At 40.1% G+C, this 26061-nt stretch overlaps 1 protein-coding gene across 2 annotated transcripts in view; it reads left to right on the top strand.

The window, feature by feature from the left end:
• The window catches only part of clip1b (CAP-GLY domain containing linker protein 1b), a 42206-nt gene extending 16373 nt beyond the window's left edge, over window positions 1–25833 (top strand). For both annotated transcript variants that reach the window (XM_072371460.1, XM_072371459.1), the window contains 11 exons: window positions 989–1046; window positions 1140–1237; window positions 3815–3889; window positions 10049–10155; window positions 15959–16004; window positions 16210–16253; window positions 19445–19550; window positions 19640–19805; window positions 19900–19952; window positions 20042–20154; window positions 22182–25833. In XM_072371460.1, coding sequence (XP_072227561.1) covers window positions 989–1046; window positions 1140–1237; window positions 3815–3889; window positions 10049–10155; window positions 15959–16004; window positions 16210–16253; window positions 19445–19550; window positions 19640–19805; window positions 19900–19952; window positions 20042–20154; window positions 22182–22416 — 1101 coding nt within the window. In that variant the 3' untranslated portion in view covers window positions 22417–25833. The remainder of the gene's footprint in view (window positions 1–988; window positions 1047–1139; window positions 1238–3814; window positions 3890–10048; window positions 10156–15958; window positions 16005–16209; window positions 16254–19444; window positions 19551–19639; window positions 19806–19899; window positions 19953–20041; window positions 20155–22181) is intronic.
• The last annotated feature ends 228 nt before the right edge of the window (window positions 25834–26061 follow it).

The raw sequence follows: 26061 nt of genomic DNA, 5'->3' as shown, positions 1-26061 counted from the left end.
CATAAAACAGTCTTAAAAACAATCAAGATAAAACTGATTCCCTATTTTAATTTGTATGGTTAATTTCTGTTCCTGTATGAAGTCACTTGCTGTGTTTAAAACTTGTCCTTTCCTGGAAAGGTAGAGGTGGAGCCACAACATGATCCAGATTCTGAGTGCAACAAACCTTTAATCCTCTGATAAACCATTCCATTTCTGTGTGTTCTTTTTGTTTAACCCTTAATGCATCACTAACAATTTTCAAAGAGTCACTGCATGGATATTTTTGTATCTACAGCGTGAAATGTTGTAATATTGCTGTGCATGTACACGCAAACATCTGTCAGCAGTGTGCATCTCATTCAGGAGCTTCTCGTAAACAAAGGAAGGTTTTTACATTGAATTTGGTAGTTAAGACACCAGACTAGAAGGCTATCATTCTCGGTCAAAACAGCAGCGTCTTCACAAGGCGATGATCCACTTGGAAGACACAGGTCTGCGAAGCAGATATCAAAATAAACCTAAGAAGGATAATAACTTAAGGAATTTTTCTTGTTGTGAAGCAAATATTCAGTTAGTTTGCATTTTTGTTTTAAATGACTTAAAAATCTGTTGCAGATTAATGTTCTGTTGATCCAAAAAATGATTAAGTACACTTACATGCTTATGCATTTGGCAGACGCTTTTATCCAAAGTGACTCATATCCCAGGAAGGTAGCGTCAGGGGGTTTCTACCCCCCACTGGAGGTAGTGCCTTTGATGCAGGGGTGTCAGGATTTGAATGCAGGTCACCCACTACACTATCATCCTTGCTATTTGAGGGTCTTATCAGTACGGGAGTGTTTTGCTTGTGGGCATTACGAAAGTAGCCTCATTAAGAGAGGCATTTTTATTGACACATCTTGCATGTTTTCTGGATCCCGTCATTAATCTCCATTTAGCTCAAGGTTCAAGAATGCTGCCGTGTTTGCGATTAGCTTGTAGTCACGCTGATGTTTCTCCATTTCAGAGACAAAAGCTCGAGGTCGCCGAGGAGGAGAACAGGAAGACGGCAAAGATCATGCAAGGTGAACGCATCTGCTGCCTATGTGATCATTGTTTGATCCGATGTCTGTATGAAGAGGCTTGTTGGTTGATGTTGTCCAGCTGTTTCCTGACAGAGCTGGAGCAGAGCTTGGGGAGTTCAAAGAAAGACTTCCAAAGCCTGAAAGAGGAGAGTCAGTGCAGAGAGACGGATCTCAGAGCCCAGCTGACACAGGTAGGACTCTGCATGTTTGTGTTTTATCTGAAGATTTTCATTTTCTGATTGATTTGTCCAGTTTTTGATTTGATGCAACTTCATATTTTTTACTGAAAGTTGGTAACCTAAACCCAAGAATGATTGTAAATGTTCCAAAAACCTAAAACAAAAGTTGAAACTGTGCGGGTACATTTGTTTATCCTTATTGTACTCTCTGTACGACTTCTTCTGAAGCTATTCTCGTGATATCGAGGCGCCGTTAGCTTTGTAACGACACCGACTGCTCTGACCTAAAGCACCAGTAGAAACACTTATGGCTGAGTGACAAACATAATCACAGCTTCTCAAAGAAGACGTTTTCTCTCCAGAAAGTTGGAACATTTTTCTGGAAACGGTGAAATCAGTGCTAAAAATACGCTTTATGCTCAACATATATTGGACTGAGGCAGCTGCTGATCTCAGGCTAATATGATGCTGTTAAAACATTCCGAACACACACATGGGTTCACCGGCTGTGGCTGCTTGTGTAACAGTTGAAGGTTCTACATGAAAGGGATGTTTTAGAATCAGTTGTTTCAGTTATGTTTAGCCAGTATAAAGGACATGTGGAAGCATGATTAAACATCGTAAACATTGTTGGAGCGTGTTGCTCCAGTTGAATGTGTTTTGGATGAGCAGCATTTATGTCTGACATATAGTGGAATATATAGAGGTTGCAGTTGCAGCAATTAATCCAAATGAACTTCCAAGTCAATCGCACATCAGCTAAGTTAATCCCAGATCTGTTATTTATATCATGGTCACTGAAAGGAGCATTTGTTATTCTTATTGACATCTATCAAAGTGCAGTTCAAGTTTGATATTTTGATAAATCACTAACTTGCAAGTTAAGGCTCTTCGGTATTTTCCCGGGGGAAAAAAAAGAAAGATTGGACTGGCTCTGCAGGGCGTCTCAAACTACAGGAGCAGCGTGGGTGTGCTCATTCAATATTTACGCTCTTACATCCCCAGTAGTCGTGCGTATGTCAGACATTTCAGCTGCAGATGCGTAAATGGAGTAAAACAACACAAACAGTGAAAGCTGAAAGCTTTGGTATTGAAGAACAGAAGCGTGTGCAGTTTCTGAAGCTTTTATGGTTCCCATGTTGAGAGTTGAGTTCTGTTTTTTTTTTCCTCCTAAAAGCCGGAGCTTTCATGTCTCTGTCTCACTTCATGAAAACATAGATTACAGCCTCTGCTCTCTGTGTAAGGAGCGCTGTGTTATACTTCTGTTCTCTAAAAAAACCTTGAGTCTGGTTGGTTGTCGTGGTTTGAATAATAAGTACCTGTCTAGATCGGTGTGCAGAACAGAGTCACTATCAGACTTTTGATAAAAAGCTTTCCAACTGTGAATGATCACGAATCAGCTCAGCAGAATATTGTTCTGCTCAATTTTTTGGGCCTTTCAGCTGCAACATTACCCTCTTGATGTATTACGAGCAACAGCAGGTACAGTCCTGGTTCCAAAAAAGTTGGGATGCTGCTTAAAATGTAAAAAGACACACAAAAAAAGAAAGAACACAATGATTTGCCGATCTATTATTGTAATAATTTACAATAGAATATAAGAAACGTTTTACGATGTTGTGAAAGTGTCAGCTCATCTTGTATTTAATGGAAGCCACACGTCTCAAAAAAGTTGTGACTGGTCCATATTTCCCACTGTGTAGCATCCCCTCCTCTTTTAACAACATCTGTAAACATCTGGAACTGAGGAGACCAGCTGCTGGACCTTTGGGAGAGGAATGTTGGCCCATTCTTGTCTGATAGAGGATTCTAGCTGCTCAGCAGTCCTGGGTCTTCTTTGTTGTATTTTAAATGTTCTCAGTTGTTTAAAGGTCTGGACTGCAGGCAGGTCAGTCCAGCACCTGGACTCTTCTACTATGAAGCCGTGCTGTTGGAATAGATGCAGGATGTGGTTTAACTTTGTCTTGCTGAAATATGCAAGGCCTTCCCTGAAAAAGACGTCATTTGGACGGGAGCAGATGTTGCTCTAAAACCTGAATATACCTTTCAGCTTTGATGGAGCCTTTCCAGATGTGTTTCCAGTCGTCCACCCCCCCCCCCCCCCCCCCCCCCCCCACCACCATACCATCAGAGCACTGAGAGCTAGTAGTTTGACGTCAGTAGAGTAGCAGCAGGACAACAGACGTTAATTTATATGTAAAATGTCAGATTACAGGCATCCAATCAATGCAAGCACACGTGATCAGAGGAATATTAGAATATTACTCCTATAAAAGCGCTTGTGCTCCTGAAAAATACAAATGAAGGTGCATGAAAATTAATAGATGAATAAATAAATAAAGAGGAACATACATACACGACATTTCTGCTGTTGTATATTCCTAAAAATATCTCGCATGAAAAATGTTGCAAGAATTCAAGTTTTACCAGAGTTTACGGCCTTTATTGCCATTGTGTAAAAACTGTTTATTAACCAGTTTGTCTGTGTTTTAATTGCGTCAGTAAAACAATAATTTTCGCATGATTTTATGGTTTTATTTAAAGAAACTGTGGTGTGTAAAGCTAAAGAGGTTCCTCGTTCTTTTCCAGGTCACTGAGAAGACGGAGAGGACGACTCTGCTGCTCCAGCAGCTGACCAATGAGAAGACGACTCTGGAGACGCAGGTGAGCAGAAAGCTATCAAAGGAAATACTGGTGGTGAGGGGAGATTTATCTGCAACAGTTTTCTTCCGTTTGTTAAGCCTCAGCCTTACTATTTTCGTCACCTGTTGTTCTGTTCTCATGCATTAGATATGCTGTAAACGGTTCCAGCTGCATCAGATCAGAATAAACCAAAAGCAGCTTCTCGTTTTTTATTAGCTGGTGAGTTTGCCAGCTAAAATAATAATGTCATTAGCTCTGAAGCTATTCGGCAAAGAAACTACGCCGCATGACTCATTTGAAAACATCATCTTTGGCTCAGTTTTTTATCACAAAATGACTGAATCTTCAAACAGTCGTCCTAAATATGGACAACTGTATCTCAAGAGGTATCGCGGACGTCTTGTTTGACTCCAATGAAACTCTCCTTGTTTAAAGTTTTTGGTCAGCCACACATGTTAACAATTGTGACTGTTTATTCCGTCTGGCTGTGCTTTTTTTTTATTGCAGCTATGCTACATTTTCAGGGACCAGCTTGCTGTACGCTCGGATGTGTTTTACTTTGTGCACGGCTCTGTGCACATACATGAGCTCAGCATCTGCAGCCTGCAGGGTTTATGCTGTGCATTTACGTCAGGATTCCCGAATTAACTGCTTGTAACGGGGGCAAGTCAGTCCTAGTCATCAAATTTATTCAACCGACCATGAAGCGCGGCTGCCTCCTCTGAGTCTCACTGCCGTCTCTAGCTTGGTTTTGTTCCCTCTCCTCTCACTGCGGTGTACCTGCAGCTGCTCCATCAGTCTGTGGCTCTCTGGTGCCCTCTTGCTTTTTCACTGTTCTCTCATCTCCACCGTGTGTCATAGCTGCGACCTCCGCCGCATCTGAGCTCCATATCGTCATGACATTTTCACTTTGCCCAATCACCTCAACCCTACCACAGGTCCTACCTCTCTGTTTTGCAGGGATAGGTTTGCCCTTTTCTTTTGGGGATCAGTGAGTTGTCTTATCATCCAAATACCCCTCAAAGACAAAATTGAAGTGCTACATGTTCACTACTACTTTGTCTGCTGGAGAAAAGGGGGCAGGGCCAAGGTCAGACACTGGGATTGGCCCTTTATGTGGGAGAATATTACCTCTTTACCATTTAGTCCTTGAGGTAAAACATAGGTATAAACTGATATGACATTTTATTAATGAATTAGTCAAAAACTATGATTTTAATGGTGCCGTACCTAAAATAGTCTGAACACTTATACTCATTTATATATAATGTGTACACTTAAGATGTCCTTAAATCTTCTTTAACACTATTGAACTATAGACATACATTTGAAGGGGTTAAATTCAAGTTTTACCTAACAGGATATTTATCTTTTCAATATTAGTCATTTTGGAGTTACATCATTTTAATTGTGAGCACCATTATTATGCAAATCCGCACCCAAAATAAATACATCCCACACGGCCACAAGTTTAACCGCTGTTTGTTGTAAATTTTCAAAGCTCTCCCTCCTCTTTTCTGTCACTTTCATTTCAGATGAATAGATATGTGTGCGCATTATTAACAGGACCGACAAACGGAACCAAAGCAGTAAAACTGGGAACCAACGGCGAACCGTACATCTTAAATCCACGTGCGTCATTAAAAATTAAAAAGTGTGTTTGGTTTTAGTACCACAGAGAGAACAGGAGGAAAACCAACACACACGCTGCTCAGCAGTTATTCAGCAGGAGTGCTCCTACATCTGCTTCTTCTTCTCTCCACTCACCCCTCATGATGCGGGTTGTGATGTAATCCTGCACATGTCAGAGTGAGCTGCAGTGTGTGTGGTGATGACGATGATGATGACGATGATGCCGGCCTGGACAGAACATTACTGTGGTTAATGACAGCTGACTTGAGATTGACTCGTCTTGGGCTTGGCTCTCAGATTATTGGTTGGTAGACAGAAAAATGATTGATCCTTTTGACTGATAATGATCGAACCCATTGTCGGTATCACGTCAGCTGCATGAAGGCTGCTCTTTGTCGTGGGATATCTTTGGGTTGTGGAGTGAAGTCAGCGAAAGAGACGGAACAGAAACTCTTTTTTTTTCATTTGTTTTCATATTTGTCACTCCACAAACCTTCTTGGTTGTCTTTTTGTGTTTGCGTTGTCGTCACAGTCTCGTTTATTTGCTGGTTCATCTCATCCTGTGAGAATTAACCAAATTGTTTCGGATTGTGGGTCACGCAAAGGAGTGCGATTCTTAGGTGTCTTTGCCACTGCTTTCTGGCTGCTGCTGCCTCAGATCTCTTAAGTTATATTCACTAATGTAGGAATCATGCAATCAACTGTTAGATACCACATGATACTGTAAATTCTTCAGATTTTAAATGAAGCATTTAGAGGAATTAGCTGATTGAATGGTATTTAGGGGCAAAAACAGAAGGAAATGCCCCTTCTATTCTTCTATTCTACTCAGTCAATCTGAGAGACTATAAAGAGTAATTCCAGTTTATTCAACCTGACTTGTTTTCTTTAAATGTGGCTTCTTGGGTAATGCTGTGGAGATACAGGGAAACAACAAGTTATGCAAAACAGTAAGTTACATTCAAATTGAGATCCCTAATCGAGTTGGCAGAATGTCCATTCCAGGAGGTTAGCGTCTTTATGTTCTTTAAGACTGGAGAAGAAAAGATTGACTTTTTGTTCCAGTTGTTTGCTATAATGCTGGAGGCAGTGGCCTGACACAACTCAGGAAAGAAATCTCAAAGAGAGGGAATTTAATCCTGAGTAAGAACTGTGGTTTAATAGCTCTTAACTGACTGAGAAGTGTCCAAGTGGCTACTGTGATTAGAATCGATCAACCTCTCTGAACACAAAGGAGTTTTGTCTTTGTGCATAGGAAACACTTGAGCATCCTTTACCAGACTAAGAGAGATAATACTCTTTGACAATTCATTTTAGCATTCCAAGTTGATTGATTTTGTACATTGAACTACATTGACTGCCAAGCCTGGTATAACAACTTATTTCACTGTTGGGGATCGAGCTTTCCTTCTTTAAAATACCAAGCCTGACCCTGAGGTAGATTTTTATATTATATCCTCCTGGTTTTTGCATCTAATCATTTCCTAAAACTCTAGATTGCAAGATTGCAAAGCATTCTGAGCCTGAAACTGCCCTAAAGTACCACAATTCACAACATTGGTTTCCAGCCCTGCACTACAGCATTTAGCTTTATGGTTACCTGACATTTTTTGTGGCCTCTTTAACATGACAAAAATTCAGCTGTGCGGCTGTACATGTGCAGGGCTCACGTGGAGATTTATTTTTTTGATAGTGGTGTTACATCCCACAACTGCAGGGGGAGCCAAAGAGCAAAGCATTTGCCAAATTGTCTTGTGTTGCTTTGAATGACAAGAAAAGAACAAAAATACAGTTAGTTGCAGTTTTAGTTGGACCAACTAAAGACCATCAGTAAATAGTGCGGTACACTGTAGTATGTGGAGTTTCTATGCTGAAATTCACCATGAATGAAGTGTGTGTGTGTGCACTGTGAGCTGCAGAGAGGTGGGGGTGAAAATGGGGAGGAGCTTGATCAGGCTTACATAATGCAAATGTGCAGCTTCTTTAACCTGACTGTCAGGGAGGAAGCGAAGCTGCTCAGGCGACACGCTCTCCATTTCCCTCTGGCAGCCGCGCGCGGCAGGAGATGAGTGCTGATGGTTTATTGATGCTCGGCTTGTGTTTGGCTGCGCGTTTTACAGACAGAGCGGAGGCACAGTAACAACACCGCTGCTGTTTAGCAGGTGAACAACACTGAAAATCCAGCAGTGGTTTGCTGTGTAGGTATGGACATAGCTGCTCTGCGTCAGGGTTACTCCAGCAACATCTACTCACCTCACTATCAGGTAGGACCGTCGGCTCCTTGCTGTCACCGTGAGCTGCTGAGTGAGTCCATCTCCTGCTCCTCCAGACTGTTTTCCATGGTGTAGATTTAAGACTTAATTGTGGATAATTCTCAGTCTCATTTCTATGCATTCATTTATGCCTAATGTGCTTGCTGTGTAGACCACATCTTACTTTGGAGATGTATATCAATATGGAGGAAATCTGAAACCCATGAGGGGGACATCCAGAAGACAGTTGATGTCGCAGGGTTTCCTTATTTTATCTGTGGCCATCTGCAGCAAACCTATTGACTTCAAAGTTATACTTGCTAATTCATTATTGACTTTTGCTATTCTTGAGCTGTAGATATAAGAGAGCTGCACATGTCTGAGGAGCACGTTGAAGTGTCTGGAGTGATTTCGGATCCGTTTGGATTCCTGGACTTCAAACTGGAACATGAAGGAAAAAGTTAGCTTGAGTTAAAATTGCAGGAGTGGATGTTTCTGGGGCCTTTTCTGTTTACTTTCACACGGATTTAACTCACACTGCTGTCTGCTGGATCATTAGAAATGTCAAAGCATTACATGTTGTATTTGGTTTTATCATTAATGATCAAGACTCGTCCTTTTCTAACCGCAGCTTTCCTTTGATTGAGATGCTTTTCTTGGGGAACATGACGTTGAATCTGTCCAACCGACAGAAAGCAGGCATCACATTTTGTTGTCAGCATCTTATTCCCTTACCAGTGAACAATCATGTGCAAATATTTTCATATGATCTCTAAAGATTTCAACAGATTCACAAACCAAATGATGCTCACAGGCTCCAGCTTCTGTACAGCAGTGTGACAGGATCCTGCTTGTGTTTTTGCTCTGATGGTGCAGGATTTTGGGCTGTCTGTTAGTAATTTTAGGGTATTTGGTTAATTTGATTGGTTGATGAAACAAAAATCCTCTAATAAAAAAATGGTTGCTGAAATGGTTTACAAAAAAATGTGATTTGCTCAAAAGCGTCAGCCTGTTCAGGCGTTCATGTAGATAATGTCGGATACGGTTGTCAAAATTTGCCACAAATGATGCAGTGCTGTGCTCAGGTCGCTCTCACTTGACTAACTGTAGGTAATATACAACTTAACTTGATGTTGCTCAAATTTTACGTTTACAAGCCTAGATATTTACCGTGTTGTTTTTATTTTCAACTGCTTCGAGGGTAAATGGCTCTCTTATAGGCCGAGGTAGATTGTGTGACCACCCAGATGTTGAATTATTCACTCGTTTTAGCCTAACCAAGCTGTGAATCCTGTCGCCCAGCAGTAATCAGATAGTTTGGAAAGTGATTGGAAAAGGGCAGTCCTTTTCAAAAATGACTTTGTGTGAAACTGGAGGAAACTTTTTTCCCTGTCCGACTTCAGCCTATCATACCAATTAAGCCCTTCCAGCGGCCAGTTAGAAATGAATCTCTTACTGAAGCCTGTAAAGAAAATTCCTAAAACATCTCTTCCACTGGGATGCCTTCAGTGTCATCCTTTCTTAACGTCAGGGAGGAAATGCTCACAAGGTATAAGATAACTTAATGTAATTTACATTACAGAGGAGGTGGAGAATGAAATATTAACTGCGCATCTTAAAAATGTATTACTGTTAGGATGGCAAATGTCCCCAGGGGGGGCAACGGTGAGGTTAAGCTGATCATCGGATGTGACCCAGTGGTAAAAGGTCACATTTGCTAAAAAATTAGCAGCTCTCAGCCAAATTACAAGTAAATACAGTAAAAAAAATGCTCCAAAATATACCCAAAAACCCACATTCGAGTCATGATTCAGTCGAATATGAACACTCAGATACAAATCACATATTATTATAATTTAGAGTGGCTTCCTGATATCGATATCATCCAAAATATCCTAGAATTCATGCAACAAATGTTTTTTATCAGCATCTAGAAATAAGTGAATAAATAAATGCAGCTCAAACATTACTCTGGTATTTGAACTCTCATTCTCCCGATAGCCTTCACTTTCCACATAATTGGTTCATAAGTTGTCCCATATAATGATTTCCATGTGTTTCCAGTTTTATATAAATGTTTTATTTTCTTATTCATTTTTTCTCTGAAAAACATCTGGTAATTCCAGCTGTAATTAGGAAGATTTTCCAAAAATTACCGAGCGGCGCAGGTGATGTAAAATTACCCCAGTCTGCCCTAGAGAAACCAATCCATTCCAACCGGGTTAAGTTTGCTACTCTGAATTTAATAGATGAGCTGTAACGTGGCGTTCTTTCTCCATCTGTGTCTCCTCTCCAGCTCGAGGCTTTGAAACAGCAGAACTCCAAATACCAGGAAGAGCTCAGTCTGTCGAAGGAGCGGAGCAGCTCCGAAAACCAGCGGATCGGAGTCCTCTGCAAGGAAATGTGAGTGCTCAGGATAACTGATGTGTTTTTTCCTGCCTAATACTGACCCCCGGCTTGCCAGTTCAGTACACTTGTGCTGTTTAACGTACCCCGAGGGAAGTGAACTAACGATTGAAAATCCTGTCTGCATTTCTAAGCCCTGATTCAGGACAAAGAAACACGCAGAAGTGGTGCAACTGGATTACAGTTGGCAATATAAACACATCAAATATGTCTTTATTGGTCGAACTAAAATGTCGAACGTGTTATTAAAGCGGCTCCGACTGTAACTCTCCAGAGAGATGCTCCCACTTGTAAATAGGCTATAAACTGTAGTGTAAAACCCATAATTAGCTGCAGCATGCTATTAAGTGATTATGGATGAGATGATGGAGTGGAGTACAATGCGCTGTACTCATTATCTCAGTAAGAAGGAAACTCCCCTGAGCATCATGGCCTCGATATAAAAAAATCTGTATGCCGTACACTCTTTATTTCACATGATAGCTCAAAGTTTTTGGCAAAACTTTTGGTTTGATTGGTTAATGTATGAATTTAGAGTCATTAGGTAGGTTCTTACTGGCTTTAGTTGTGTAATCATCGCTGTTAGCATCAGTTTCTGCCAAAGCTTCTTTTCCGTCGTGTCGTAACATCATTTTTTTAAGTGCAGATTTATTTGGTCGAGGATGTCCTCGGACCATTAAGTCATTAAGTCCGAAGCAAAAGCTCCAGGCACGTTAGAAACACATTAAAACATTATTTAAAACATTACTCTTTAACACTGAATGATTGGCAAGCAGCTTTAAGGCCTCCACGTAGAGTTTTACTGCCAGGTTTTGTTGTTGTTGTTGTTTTACTAGTGCGACACTCAGTGGCTCTCTAAGTTCACATATTCCATCTTTCAGAGCAAAAATGTCGTCAGAATGGCCTTAAAATATCTAAATTTATCATCCCACAACATGTGGAAACCACGTGACCAGGTTTCAGTGCGATAAATAGATAATGCGACTGACAAAAATTAATCCAGACTGGATATAGTGGATTATGCAACTGTGATTAACTGCGTGATAAAAGCGCTCCGAAGTGAGTTTTCTGCTGCATGAAACAGGGTTTTCTTATTGTGTGGAAGCATATTAAATCAGGGGATCACCAAGTGACAAATTCGCTGAAACAAAACTGCTGAAATTAAAGTCAAGGTTTTTTTTTTCTTTGACAGACAGACAGACAGAATAATAAAGGTATGAAACAACCAGATGAATGGTGCTGTTTGCATAACCCTCATTTCCTCTGAAAAGCTCAGTTCAACGTAAGGCTGTCACATCTCCTCAAAGTCCACACTAATGATATGATATGATATGATATGATAATATGGTGATGCTTGGCTAAGATCTAGTCTGGTTACAAAGTTTGATTCGATGAAAACTAAGTAATGTTGTGTTTTGGTGAACTTACCCATAAATCTCAGAGAATCTCTCATGAATTGCATCACAATTTCATGTGAGGAATCAGGTTTTTTCCCCTCTCCGATCACTGATTATTATTTGAATGCCATGCGCTTTTATACTGCATATTAAGATTTGGTTCAAACACAGTGGATATACACGAGAAACCTAAAGTTTCACAGAAATCTGAAAACCTCCTTTCACCGTGTTGGCATTGATAGAATAAACGTGTTGTTTTGTTTATGGCGCTCTCCAGCCTGACGCTGAGGTCTATTTATAGACCTTGTGCCGCGTGAAGCTGTCATGTGCCTGTGTGTTTGTGTGTGTGAGTTTCTGAGTCTTTGCATCTTCCTGCCACACCCCCCCCCCCCCATCGTGATGTCAGAGCTCCAAATGGGTTTAACTGGCTAAATTACAGTCATCAATATGGAGCTTCCTGGAGGAGGAGCAGCAGATGAAGACACAAAAATGTCAACAAACAAGCAGAGAATAAAGCAGCGTCATCCTGTCTGCTGCTTTCTGTATGCCTAAATTATTCAAATAGTCGTGTTAAAACTGTAAGCTGTTCTGTTGCGTTTCCTCTCCCTCCTCCCAACATTGTGTTCCTCCATCCTTTCCTTCCTCTCTCTGCTGCTGTTACGCAATCACTCCTCTCCTCCTCGGACCGCCTGGCTCCGACACGGCCTCTTCTCTTGCTGTGACATCAGCGTGTGTGTGTGTGTGTGTGTGTGTGTGTGTGTCGTTTGTCCTGAAACACTGTGGCTTTGTGCTAAAAGAGAGCAGCTGTAAGTGCTGCGGCTCACATGTGTGCTTTGTGTTCACGGCGCTACTGTAGTCAAACCCAGACTGGTGTGTCCGTTAAAGATTAGTTATTACCAAAATATTTTATGATCATTAGTCACATGGACATAAAATTGTTGTATTGCTGTGAGAAGGAGTCATCCACAGCAAACTGTTTCTATTATTGCAGTAAATAATAATTAGTAAATAAGTAAGTAAGTAATCAGTATGTGATAACTCCTATTTGTGGTGTGAAACGACACATATGGCTGCTTATTTATGTGTTGCCTTCATAAGTGCTGTGTCAGTTTCTGCATTGGCAGAGTGGAAGTGAACACATTTACAGCGACAGTGAAAGCTGTCTGACATTGTTTGGCCACAGAAAGAAATTCTTTGTTATGGCAAATAGTTTGGTGAGGCCAGGGCTCCAGTCAGATAGCCAAAATATCGTCTTGTCCGAGGCTCTCCTCCTTGACCCCAATGCAAAATGTCGTTGGGTTAAGGAAAGGTGGTCGGAGAAATTTATAACAACTTAGAAAAAGACGACCAGCTGTAATGAGGCTCTGCAAACTACAAATGTTCAATAAAGATTCTACAAAGATGTTTTGTTCAATGCAATCTTATCACAATCTTATGTGATATGTATTGAGATAACCATGAGTATTAGTTTATTATCAAGATTTGTAATTAAGAAGGAAGGGGGGGGGGGGGGGGGGTGCTGATGTAGACAAACCTGAAAAGATGATAATAGGGTTATTGGTTAACTTTCCACCATATATTATGAGAGTTAGATACCGACTTACTTAAACTGCTGTTGTAGTTTGTTTGATTCGGTTTCCTTCTTTGCGTTCTTCGCATTTTGTCTATTTGTGATATCTTTTTGTTATCTCTCTCATGATTTAGTGTGTGGTTTGTAACAGCAGTTGCTCTTGCTTTGGTTGATATTTATCTGTAGTCTTAGTCTTGTCTTTGCCTCACTTCTGTTCTTGTGTTCCGCCTTTCAGTCCTGGTTCTCATTAGTCTTTGTCCTTAGCTCCTCTGTTTGGTCCTCAGCTCCACACTCACCTTCTCACCGTCCATCAGTCACAGCTGCAGACACTCCCTCATTAGTTCCCCTCAGTATTTGCTCCTTTGTATATTTCAGTCTTTGTCAGATCTGTGGAGACACTCTCAACAGTGATCATCTCTGTTGTTTTGTTCCCCACTCGCCTGGTTTTCTCCCAGTCCGGTTTGTTCTGTTATTTAGTCTTTTGTTTTCCAAGTTTGGTTTATGGTTCCCCAGCTCAGCCGCGCCTTTGGTTTCTTTTGAATGAAAACTTCAGTTCAATCATCCGTTGGCCTCTGCACTGCTGGGTCCTCCACAACCTTCCACCACTAGCCACAGTAACAACTGCCTTCTTGTTGGTATTCTATTATATTGTAGACCGAGACCAATATATCTGCTACTGATGATACAACAGACCAATGTATCGTCACACAAGGTTCACACTGCATGCTAGCTGCACATTTATCTTGTGATATCTTACAAACCAGTTTGTAACTTGCTGGTTTTCACGGTCAGGGAGTCGTGTTTGATTTGAGCAACTTAACCCACGATAGCGAAAAACAAAACCCATCCGTGAACAGCAAGTGATACATTTGTAGTCTGTTTACAGCTTTAATGCATCCTCTCTCTGATTCTCATAGATACTTTTAATGGAGATCCATAAAGGCATCCAGCACAAAATGCAGCTTTAAGTAGAAACAAGTAGAGACACAGAAGCTGATATCAGCTGCTTCACTGTTACTGTTATTGTCTGTGCTTCTCATCTAAAGTCTTTTCTAAATCTGTTTACGTGCAAACAGCTGATGGAGACAGGCAAAGTCTTGGGAGCAGTGATGGTTCACCTGGACCAGACCTCATATATCATAACATTTTTTTGTACAGTGCAGTTACCCTCCAAGTCCGCCTGTTGTGTTAGAGCGGAAGATGCTGCAGAGGCGTGATGAATGTGATTACACAGCAGGAAGCCAAATATTTCACGCAGATGGTGTTCAGACCAGGTTATCAGTCACATGCAGCTTCAGACTTCTTCCTTTGACACAAATCCTGTGAATGACCCACATGGGGCTAAGTTCAATTTCCCCAGAAAATCATTTGGTTCCTACATCCAAAAATATCCAGACTCATAAATGCCCGAACAACACTGTGTGTTCAGCTGTGTCTCCGTCTGAAGTCAGTCAACCTGCACTGACCATCCACTTTAACAAGGTTAAAAACTGTAACAGAGGGCGGCTTGACTTGCCTTGCTTTAGCTTTAACAGCACATATATAAATCAAGACTGAACAAAAAGCATACAAATCAGTTCATATAGCATCAGGCTGGTATCACTCAGTTGTTTCTCGTGGAGCAAATACTCGTGAAGGTTCATCTTTCCATATCTTGAATGCACTTCCTCTCTGTTGGAGGATTGTGATGAAGCCATTTTCATGTCACTGTTTTTTTTTTTATTTACTAGCTGCCAACAGCATCTTTAACAAGGATTTCTCTCAGGCCAACAGATTGGTTGGTATGTTGCCCGAATAAATTGTGCTGAAGGAGGGCTCGCTTCCATTACCGAACATGCTTTGTATTGTTTGAATTACTTCCTGCCAGGAAGGCTGGATAACTGGGCGGGTCCAAAACACGTGAAAGTGATCTGCCAGCTGTTCCCCGCACTTCCTCCATCACAGCCCCCTCTCACCTGTCTGTTTACATTTCAACTTTGATGTAACAAAGTCTTTGATCAGATTCCGCCAGCACAAATCCTGACTCTTTCTTTTATTTTTTGTCTAATCTCATTTCTTCAATCTGCTGGATTGAACACTTGGATATAATCTTGAGGCACGTTTTCTCTTGTCTGTGTTTTCATACAAAACCAATGCATCAGCTAAGTTTGTCTCGCCTTTACCCATAATCATTATCTCATTATTGAAATGGGTCTTAATTTGTAAGTACCTGAAGAAATGTGAACCATATGTATCTGATATATTCTGAACCTTATCCAATACTTGTGATGATGATGAAGAGGTAATGTCCTTTCTATGCCACTGCTTAAACCTCCCATCCATCTTTGCTGGGCTAAAGTCTGGACTTATCCGACTACTGTGCCCCAGAAAATAAAGTATTAAATATCTACACAAAAGCCCATAGTCCTGTACTGTGGAAAGCAATTAGAGATTCAGTATTTGCCTTGTGGGGGGTGGTGTGTGGACCTAAATGCAGGTAGTAGAAATGAGTTAATTTGATAAAGCTCAAATGACTGTGGTCAAACACGTGTTCCCCCTGGATTGTAGCCACACACTAATTTGCCTGTAAATCTGGATGTAGGACTAGCTGGAGTCATGGCTCACCAGAGGTCACTCAGGATTGTAGACAAACTCCTCTTTTAGTAACATTTTGAGCCGCTCTGAGCGTTAGTGCAGGCTGGTTGGATGGTCCAACTCCAGAGGAGCAGCAACCTGAGCACCTTTTAGCAGTTTTAATTACACATTGATGTGTGATGTTTGTATATTAGCATGCAGCAGTGACGGTGACACAGATATCAGAGACCTGACTGTCTTTCTTTCTCTTCTCTCTCAGTGAGGACTTGAAGCTGGCCTCCCAGAAGTCTCAGCATCTCGGCGAGGTACTGGCCTTTCCGAATTTCCCATTACGTAAACGGTTTACTGTATCCAGTTAAAGATGGGGCTTTGTGAAGCCAGAAGCGGTGATTTGATAAATGGGTTTTGGCGTAGAGAGGTTTGACCTCCCGCTGTGACTAAACTCTTCTAGCTCAGACGGGTTTAGCCTCTATTTAAATACCTCTATATTTGTTTGTGTTTAACTCTTAGCACAATGAGGACCGCAACAGTCTACAGCCAGACATGAAGACCAGGTAAGAAGCTGGGAAGTGATTTAGACTCTGAAAATGTAACCTTTAGTTACAGGGGCTCTATAGATGGATGGTTAAAAGCATTTCTTTACATTTGTAATCCAAGTGAAACTAAATTCATATGAAGTAATGAAGAGGGTCAGTATTTCTGCCTCAAAAGGAGCTTCATGTGTGAGGATTTTAATCTCGTAGCTTTAATCTGATTCTTCATGTTTTAACCTCGTAATGAAAAACAAATTACTGGCTTTCTCAGTGTACTGTATCCTAATTTTAAGTATGCAGATTTAAGAACTTTTTACGGTCTTAGTCGACACATTTCTGTACAGTTCAAACTGAAAAATCAGTGGTTTTGGTTCAGACATTTGAAGAAAGCTGCAGTTTTGATGTAAGATTCTGCTCATTGTTACAGGATGACTCTTTAATTCAGCAACTCGTTAACTGGTTTACAGTTTATGGTTAAGAAAATCAGCAGTTTTAGGAATATCTGAACACTTTCTTCTCAAAGGTGCTGTTGTTTCGTACAAAACTTCCCAATATCTAATTAGCTATTGAAACAGAAGCCAGTTAACCTGCGAAAAATTGGTGGGTGGCTTCACCAGCTAATCATTGCAGCTCTGTTGTCATGTCAGAGCACACAGGAGGCAGGACTTGATGCAACAACTACTCTGTAGAAGTGGAAGTGTTTCATTCATAGTTTATATTGTATATTCCCTTTAAAATTGAAATGATGGTTGTTTTTGTTTTGACATCTTAACTATGCGTAGAAGCAGGCCAGCAGAAATCAGCATGACGCAGCAGCTGCTGCTCTCTTACTCTCATCTGCGGCATTCCTACTTGCACTTATTCTGGACTTACTGTTAAGTAACTGTCTGATTAACCTCTGCATCCAGAGCTGATGTGAACATTTCAGGGGTGCAGCGCATGTGTGAAACAGCTGTGCAAAGTGAGGCTGCGTTGCCTTGGTTCCAGGCTTTGCGCTGGAGCTCTTACCCGCCACCTGCTTCCCTTCAAATTCAACACCAATCATTTCATATTTAAAGTACTTTTGAAAACTGGTGAATAAGAGGAGACACAAAACCCTTAAAATATACAGCATTTGATGCTTGTTTTTTCCTCATATGAAGCTAAAGAGAACATTCTGTGATTGTCAGCTAATAATCTACGTAGCTGTCAGCGCTTTAATAAATCCATCTCTTCATAAGATATCTGACATTTTAAATCTTTAGCTAATTTAGGAGTTTGAATGAGATCAGAACCATTTTCTAAGAAGTGCACAATGAATTGAAGACAGATGTTAAAATGTGGTTTTCTTTTCTACGTCTTGTCATTGTGCTGCTTTTTGGTCTAATTTTAAGCCTTTTTAAAGTCTGGAAACAAAATAAGCTACGACTTTGACTTCTGTGCCAGTCAGAAACAGAAACTTCTGCTCAGCAGTCAGAGGATGAAAACGTTGCACAGCCGCAAGTGCAGCTGAAAGCTTGATAAAATGGGGGGTGACGAACAGCTGAGGCAGGATGACAGTCATAGATCAAAGACGAGCACATGTGGTACGATCAGAGCGACAGAGGTGAAGTCGGAGGGATGCGAGGACGAGCCGGCAGCTTTGTGGGGTTTTTTCGGCCGAAGGGAGATGCAAAAGGTTGCAATTAGAGCAGAAGTGACAGGTGTGGAGTGAAAGAAATGCAGATGTGATTTGTCGAGAGTATGTTTCTCTTCAATGCGACTTGGATGTTGGAGCAGATGCTCTGGAGTTTCAGCTGGTTTCAGGTGGTACACAGTCTGCTGACTCACAGCTACTACAACCCGAACACGCTTCATTCATTGGCATGTTTTCATTTCAGGAGGATAGAGGGAAACTGCGAGGTCCAGCAGTTAAAGCTCTTTATTTAAAAACAGAGATACATATTGAGTTTTTGAGCGTGATTGGCCTCTACTCTGAGTTTCTACTCTGAGCCTTACGATCTTGAAGAGTACGCCTGAAACCCTCCAGAGAAAACTCAATTCAGACGCTTACACTTGCCATCTTCATTTGGTCATCACCAAAAGCTCACGGTTGTGAATGCAGGTTTAAACTGTAAATGTATCACCACCGAGATACCAAAGATTGACGTGATTATTACAGAATATCTTCCTGAGATACTCATCGCTACATCAACATGCCAAAACCTGAATTTACACTTAATTTTGGGCAAGATGATGAAGGACCGGGGAGGCAAATCTAGAGTTTGCAGCACAAAGAGTAGAATTTCCTCCATAGCACACTTAGAAATGACATCAACACACTGCATACTTAAAGCAGATTTTGGGCATAGTTGGTGGAGGTCACTCTGTATGTTCCTTAAGACTAAAACCCAAGTCCCAAAACAGAAAGTTTGATACTTCTGTGAGCTTGTGGTGCTTATTGAAGATGACCCAAATGTCTTTCTCTTTTATAGACTGGCTGTTAGACAGTCAGAGGACTCTGCTTTAAAAGATTTTGGCAGATAATTGTCATGGTTCATGCTTAAACCAAAAGTGGACTAAAGGTAAAGCAGGTGAAAACGGGCAGTGAAGATCGCAATGGCTTTATTTCACAAACTAAAGGTGGTTTAGAAGCAGAATTAACAAACTAGAAACAGTAAGCAACAGAACCAACAAACAGGACGAAAGAGGACTGACTGAGATACAGTTAGCACAGGGAAATTACAACGGCAGCAATGATCTGGAAAAGGACCAAGGTGACCGGAGAGCTATACATACTGGGGTTGATGAAGGGTTGATGACTGGAGTGACAACAGGTGAGTGATTACCAGGAGACAGGTGTGAATGAGACCAGGGGACAAGACCAAGACAACTGAGGACATCTAGGGGTAAAGACGGGAAAAACAAGACTACAGTAGAAGCTAACACTGAGGAAGTAAGTAAGAAGTAACGAAGCTCAAACAAAATACCAGACAAGATCATAGAAAAGAGACTAAACCAAGGCTCTAACTAACATAACTAAAGCAGAGCAAAGAAAGACTTAAAAGCCGAAACACAAAAACTCACGGACGATGAAATTAACTTTTCAAAATAAGAGTGTGCAAAACTCCAAAGAGAAACTAGCCTTTTGATTAGTCCTTGTTTTACTTTATATCTTGTCTTGAACAAATATGACATCCAGTTTCAACTAAATCCAGTTTCAAGATATGTAAAAAAAAACTCTTTTTCTTCAGAGAAAACATCTGTAATCAAGACGGAGGGGGGGAAGTACATTTCCAGAAATCCACTGGAGCTCTAATCTCAGACAAAGACCGGGAACTGGAAACTCTGAGGAATGAGGTACTCACAGCTGATGTATTATTTCTCGAAAACACTCCCTTCGTCCGGTTAAAACTCAGGTGTTTAAAGTGCTCGTCTGCTATCTGCAGATTGCGGTGCTGCGAGGAGAAAACGCCATGGCCAAGACGCTGCAGACAGCCGTGGAGACGTTAGAGAAGGACAAAGCTCAGCTGCAGAGTCGCGTTCACAGTTTAGAGCAAACACTGGTGGGAACGCAGGCCTCAGAGGGAGGAGACAGGCAGGCTCCACCCTCGGGTGAGGAGATATTTCTCATTATAGTGTAGTTAAAGAGTAAAAAAAAAACCTGTGTTTGTTGACCAGTTTTCTGATTTATGCGATGCTCGTGCAGGTGATGCAGCACTGGAGCAGCTGAGGGAGGAGAAGGAGTTCGCTGAGGGACAGGTGAGGCTGAGACGTTTTCTTCTGCTGACAAGACTGATCTGGTCTCAAGGTGGCGATTAAGTCATGATGTTTGCGTTTGCCTCCGTCAGATCAACTTCCTGAACAGTGTGATTGTGGACCTGCAGCGGAAAAACGAAGAGCTGAAGATCAAACTGAAGAAGCTCGCTCTGGCTGAGTTCAACGGCAACGACGGGACGGACGGGTAAAAAACACTCGGCATTATTCTTTTCTGTCTCTTCATGTTATTGAAAACTGAATAACTTTATTTGACTTTATTTGTTTCTGAAAACAAACCCTCATCACAGGCTTCAAGTTTAATCGTGACTCTTTCTCAGCCGAGTTGAACTTGGTGTCTATTTGGAAACTTCCAGTTAATTAATAATATTAATTGATATTAATTACGCAGAGCTGAGACTTTACTAACTGTTTGGGTCCGGCACATGTTTAATATCTTTGGTTGGATTTCATAAGATGGATTTCTAACATGCTGCCTCTATATGAATCATATAGGTGCCTAAACTCTCTTAAAACTCTTAAAACTTCAGCCGGAACTTAATGACTTGAATAAAAATAACTTTTCTTCATAATTACCGAAACCCTCACCCTGACAGTTACGCATGAGGAGATGAAAACCAGCTTCTTCTGGAATAAGCCTCTGAAATCATTTAGCATGCTTGCACTGTGCCAAGAGGGAAAAGCCTTGATTGGTGGCTGGAATCGGAGAATAATTGATTCATGGTTGCAGGATTTTAATTAAAGAATTTTCCAGATATTAAAAAAAAAAAATCCCTTTTCTCTCCCACGTTTGATGATCTGTTGAGTATTTTTGGAAACTGGAAGGTGGAATTTTTCTCAGCAGTCCCTTGGCTCGATTGTTTTCAGACATCCACATTAAAAGGAGAACATGCATCACTACAAGAATTTACAATTTAATGTTGACACTGATTCTTAAGAAGCCATATCGTCACATTGTTTTGAATGGGTAACAGGATGAGGACTTATTGTGGTGCAGAATTCCACTGATGTGACGCTCTAAATGAATAAACATCTTGACTAAATGTAGCCTTTATGTGTGAGACTTTACAGTATCTGTTGGTGGTTGTGTGTCGCAGATGTAAAACTGCCAAAACCAAACAGAAGGAGGATTTGGAGCTGCATAATCTTGTCAATTAGACAGACATTCGAACTAAGCAGATTATATGGATGCTTTTAAATCATTTTTGGGCAACAGTGAAGCTCTGTGGCTCAGAGGAGACAGATAAATCAGACTCCTGTTTGTCTCTGGAAAAAAAACAAGTCTTTTTTGTTATGCTGCTGGTGCATAAGCAGGCAGGTACAGATGATGGAAAGAGTATCAGGAACCAGAGTGGTACAAGAGTCTGACAAACGGCTTGTTTTTCACTCTGAATTATTCGGAGTGACACGGGAGGTCTGACATCTGGCAGATGGATACAGAGAGGAGGGAGATGGGGTGCTTTGAGGTAAATAAGCTGAACTGAGGCAGTATTTGTGGCTGTTGAGCTGAAAACATACCACCACCACACTGCTGCGATGCATCACCTGAAACCATAGGCTGCGGTAACTTTAGCCGTTAGTTCCCTGTCAGAGCTGCCTGCATCGCAGCTGTTTTCTGACTACAGAAGTGTAAACTTGTAATATTCCTACAGTTTATACCTTACTTGCAAATGTGCATAGTTGAACTATTTAGTGGGATTTCACCTAAACTTCAGCTATTAGACATAATTGGATTTGTCTTACTAAAATTATACAATAAAGTGTTTCCCGTACGTTTAACCTACTTTGAGGACACCCATTAATCAAACTAGATTTCTCACCTGAGGAGCAATGCATCGCCACACGGTATGTTTCTTTAATGGCAGGATTGTGGGTTATATAGATCAGGTTGTTAACAGTTAATGTCTCCACACCCATTTTACCTTTGATAACAGACCGCGATGCTGCAGAAGCAGCTACCTAAATGGGTCTTTTCAAGAGTGGTGATGCTTAGAGATAAAACGGCGTAGAGATTTATCGGTGACACGTCATCACGTGGCTGGACGCCACCATAGTTTGGAGTCTGTTTTAATGCACGTCATTTTGTCGCTTGTGCATTTAGGATGCATTCGGAATCGCTTTGGGTATTTTTCGTAGAATTTGTTAGCAACAAATTTAAAAAAGGGAACATCACCAGACTTAATTTTTGTCTTTACTCTTCTCTCCTTCTCATAGATTTGATGAAAACGTGTCTAAGCGTGAGAAGAAGGCGACCCCGCGTCTTTTCTGCGACATCTGCGACTGCTTTGACCTCCACGACACAGAGGACTGTCCCACTCAGGCCCAGAGCCCCGACTCGGTACCTCACACCACCTACCACGGTAACCCGGCCGATGAGAGGCCCTACTGCGACATCTGCGAAGCCTTTGGTCACGCCACAGAGTCGTGCAACGATGATCAGACCTTCTGATGCATTTAAATCCCTTTTTTCTCCTCTTTCCTCTCCCAGTCCCGCCCGAAAAGCCTGATAGAAATCTGCAGATTTTTCCGTAACGTATTTTTATACCGTATTTATGGATATCACTAGTAGCTTTTGCCCTGATTAAAACCTTCTCCGAAGAAAAAACATCTCATTATGATGTAAAATGCTCGTCCAAATAAGCTGCTTCTGTGCAATATTGATGTTTATAACAAACGGGATCCGTCCTCTGCACTTGTAGTTTTTAACGTGTCGAGTTTGTTTCTAAAACGAGCAAAAATAATGTTCCACATGTGCTGTTTTTAGGCTTTATCTGTCGTTGACAGCAAAGTGATGCAACAAACTTAAAGTGCTCCACTTCTACACTCTTCTCTTCATCACATTCCTCAGTTTGTAAACCAATCAGAGTGATACTGCCATGTAATACTAATGAATTTTGTTCGCTGATCTCGTATAAAGTCCCTTTTCCAGTGTATTAACTCGGTTATCAGTGTAAGGGTCACTGGAAGGAAAAGAATGGGTATAACATCATAATCCTACAGGAAAAAAATTTTCAAAACAAACTTAGAGCATTAAAAAAAAAAAAAAAAAGAAATTAGTCGTAATATTTTGTACAAAAATACCACAAAATATTTGGATTAAGTTTTTACATTTAAAGGAAAGACGTCATAACTTCTTCAAAAGTTCTAAATGTTCTGTTTTCACTACAAAATCTCAACAATTTCTGGAAAGCAAGTGTGAAATTTCTTTGCATTTTAAAGAAAAATCTTTTTTTTTATGCAACATTTGAACATAAAGTTGGCATTTATCATTTTGAGGAAAAAGGTCAGAAGATTTCAGAGGAAAATGTGAATATTTTGAGGAAAGAGGTGAAAACATTTCAGGAACAACACGATAATTTAAAGGAATAAGTGGTACATTTTAGTGGAAAACAGCAATGTAAACACAGCATGTCTCAAACAGCGTGTTACTCGTTTGATTTGATTTCGCTATGCTAAAAGTTCTGACGTTAAAGTGCTTGTGGGTGACACCTCAAACTCCGCGAATGCCTTCTGACATGTAACAGCTTATCCCTTATTATTACCTTAGTTTTGAAATATAAAAACTTAAATTTCATTATATTCCTACTTTTCTTTAAATTTTGCATGACTTTGGAAATATTACAACTTGATATTGCAGAATTATGTTATGATCGCAACGTTTCAGATACTGTTTTGAAGTATTTTCAAAACAATGCGATTTTAATACTTTTTTCGAATAGTATTCACACATTACTTTTGAAATATAACAACTTAAATCTCAAAATTTCCTCAACCTTTATAGCGAGCCCAATATTCTATTTTATTATCAATGGTCTAATTATTAAATAGGGGAAATTTATATTGTTTAAATTAGGTTAATCGTGATGTGGGAAATTGTCGTTTGACACAAAGAAACGTGTGAATCAAGGTCCACTTACTAATTTCTTCCTGTGCTTTCTACTGATTATGAACACCTTGATATTCAAATAAAGACTCAGGAAAAGCTTGTAGATGGACCTTAAGTTAAAAGGGAATATAAAATTTCACATAGTGGAGTTCACAAAACAAAACAGTGACATTCATAAGTTTGGTTTAAGAATTGCTTCAGAGCTTTTAATCATATGACTTCTGTACAAGCTGTCGTAGATTTGTAAATGTTTTGCATTTCCGTGAAAGCTTTAAGGACTCATCACATGCGTTCGCTTTAAAGTCAAGATATGAAGCTTGCCTACAGCTCCAAAGCGTTATGCTGACGTTTGTTTTATCAGCTACTGTTTCCAACATCAGGGAGGAACTTTTTTAGCGTATGTACCCTTCTACCCGTTGATACCTTGAAAAAAAATACAGCTAAAAGTTACCGAAGCCGTGACATTGTTGATCATGAAGTAGTTGCATTTTGTTATTTACCATCTGATCTTTTACTAGCCAGTGATTTTTCTTGCAGGGAAATAAGCTAGCACTGATTTAAAGTGTTTAGTCTGTAGTAGGACTACTGTAGTATAGGAGAAAGGAATTCACCCAGATGAAATTATAGGAGCCGCTACTAACTTAGTTTTGCACTCTCCACTTTAAAGATTCAACATAAAAAAAAACATACAATAATTTCAAGATTATAAAGTTATTTAAAATTTATTTTATTAAAATTATACAGCACTATCCCATTTCAATACTGTCCCCTGGAGCTAAGGTGTGACACTTTGGTAATTGCTTATTCACTTTGAGAGTTAGATCAAACAGCAAATACACTGTCTTTCTTGTCAAGTAAAGATATGATTTAAGAGGATATAATCATATTATTACCTGAGTACTGCTATATTGGACTCAGCTGAGCACAGATGCACATCACTTTATGATGTAGTCATTTAATATGTACCAAAAAATAATTCTACATTACTACAGTGTATATTTGATATCATGTATAACCTGATTTATCTGTGAACAAGCACTCAAGCAGGAGAGTAGATCAATTTAACTTTAAAATACATCATGTAAAAGCACAAACACACTTGAAAGTCTTACTCCACAACTGAAGGTAATGCCAACATGAACATTATCTTTCTAGACACAATATAGCAAGTAATAATTTAATGCACTAAGTTGTATTTATAATATGGTGAAACTGCATGTTTATGTTTATGTGGTGATAAATGCTACATGAAGTTAGCTTAGCTTAGCAAACGTGAGAACAGCCAGCCTTGTTCTATCATAAACATGAATAATACCCAGTAAAATGGCAAATCATGACACATTGTATTTTGTACTGGTTGCAGAAAAATTTTAATTATTGCGTTTTATAGATATACTTTAAAGCAGAGGCTACCTGTATTCCTTTGCTAAGCTAAGCTTGCTAGCTTTAGCCTAATAAAGTGGATAAGCAATTTTCCTAAAATGGCAAACTTTTCCTTTTATTAACCCTCTGTAGCAACATGTATTTGACTTATCTTGTTCTAAAGCACAATTCTGGATCATATTGAATCTTCCCATAGAACAATGTATATAATTTGTGATGCAACATATTAGTTGACACTAGTCTTTGTAAATACTAATCAGAAGCTTCCTTCTGGTGGGTATGTAAACAGTGCCATGGAACAAAAGATAGCTTTTTTTTACGTGTGCTACATTTTATTTTTCTGCTCACTGATAAGACTGACATTTACAGAGGTTTGCACTTCAGGGGAAAACCTGCCCGTTTGTATAGACTTTAAACGTTGAGTACTTTATAAGTGATGAGTCTTATTAGTGTAATGTTTTATATGTAACTGCTTCAGACACCATGTATGGTTTTAAAGCATTTTACAGATGTCAATGTGGTGTAAAATGTCACTGTTTTCTATGTACTGTATACTCCTGAACAGTCCAATTTAAATACTAAGAAAAGAAAAGCTCCTCTGTTGTCCTAGTTATCTTTTGACTATCAAAACCCACTTTAGAATGAATTCATCATTACAGATTTGCCACTCCACTATTTGTGCCTTTCAGTTTTCGTAACCCAGATTGCTCATTAAACCAGGATGAGGATATCCCTGAGTCATAAATAAACGTAACTTGGGTCTGTTTTTTAGTCTTAAGTATCTGCACATTTTTTTTTCTCAATTATGTGCTTTTAAACACATTT

Source organism: Leuresthes tenuis, unplaced genomic scaffold (genome assembly GCF_036924035.1).
Source record: "Leuresthes tenuis unplaced genomic scaffold, fLeuTen1.0.hap1 SCAF_19, whole genome shotgun sequence".
Lineage (NCBI taxonomy): Eukaryota > Metazoa > Chordata > Actinopteri > Atheriniformes > Atherinopsidae > Leuresthes > Leuresthes tenuis.
Note: the sequence above shows the minus strand (reverse complement) of the source record. Positions and strands in the feature narration are given on the sequence as shown.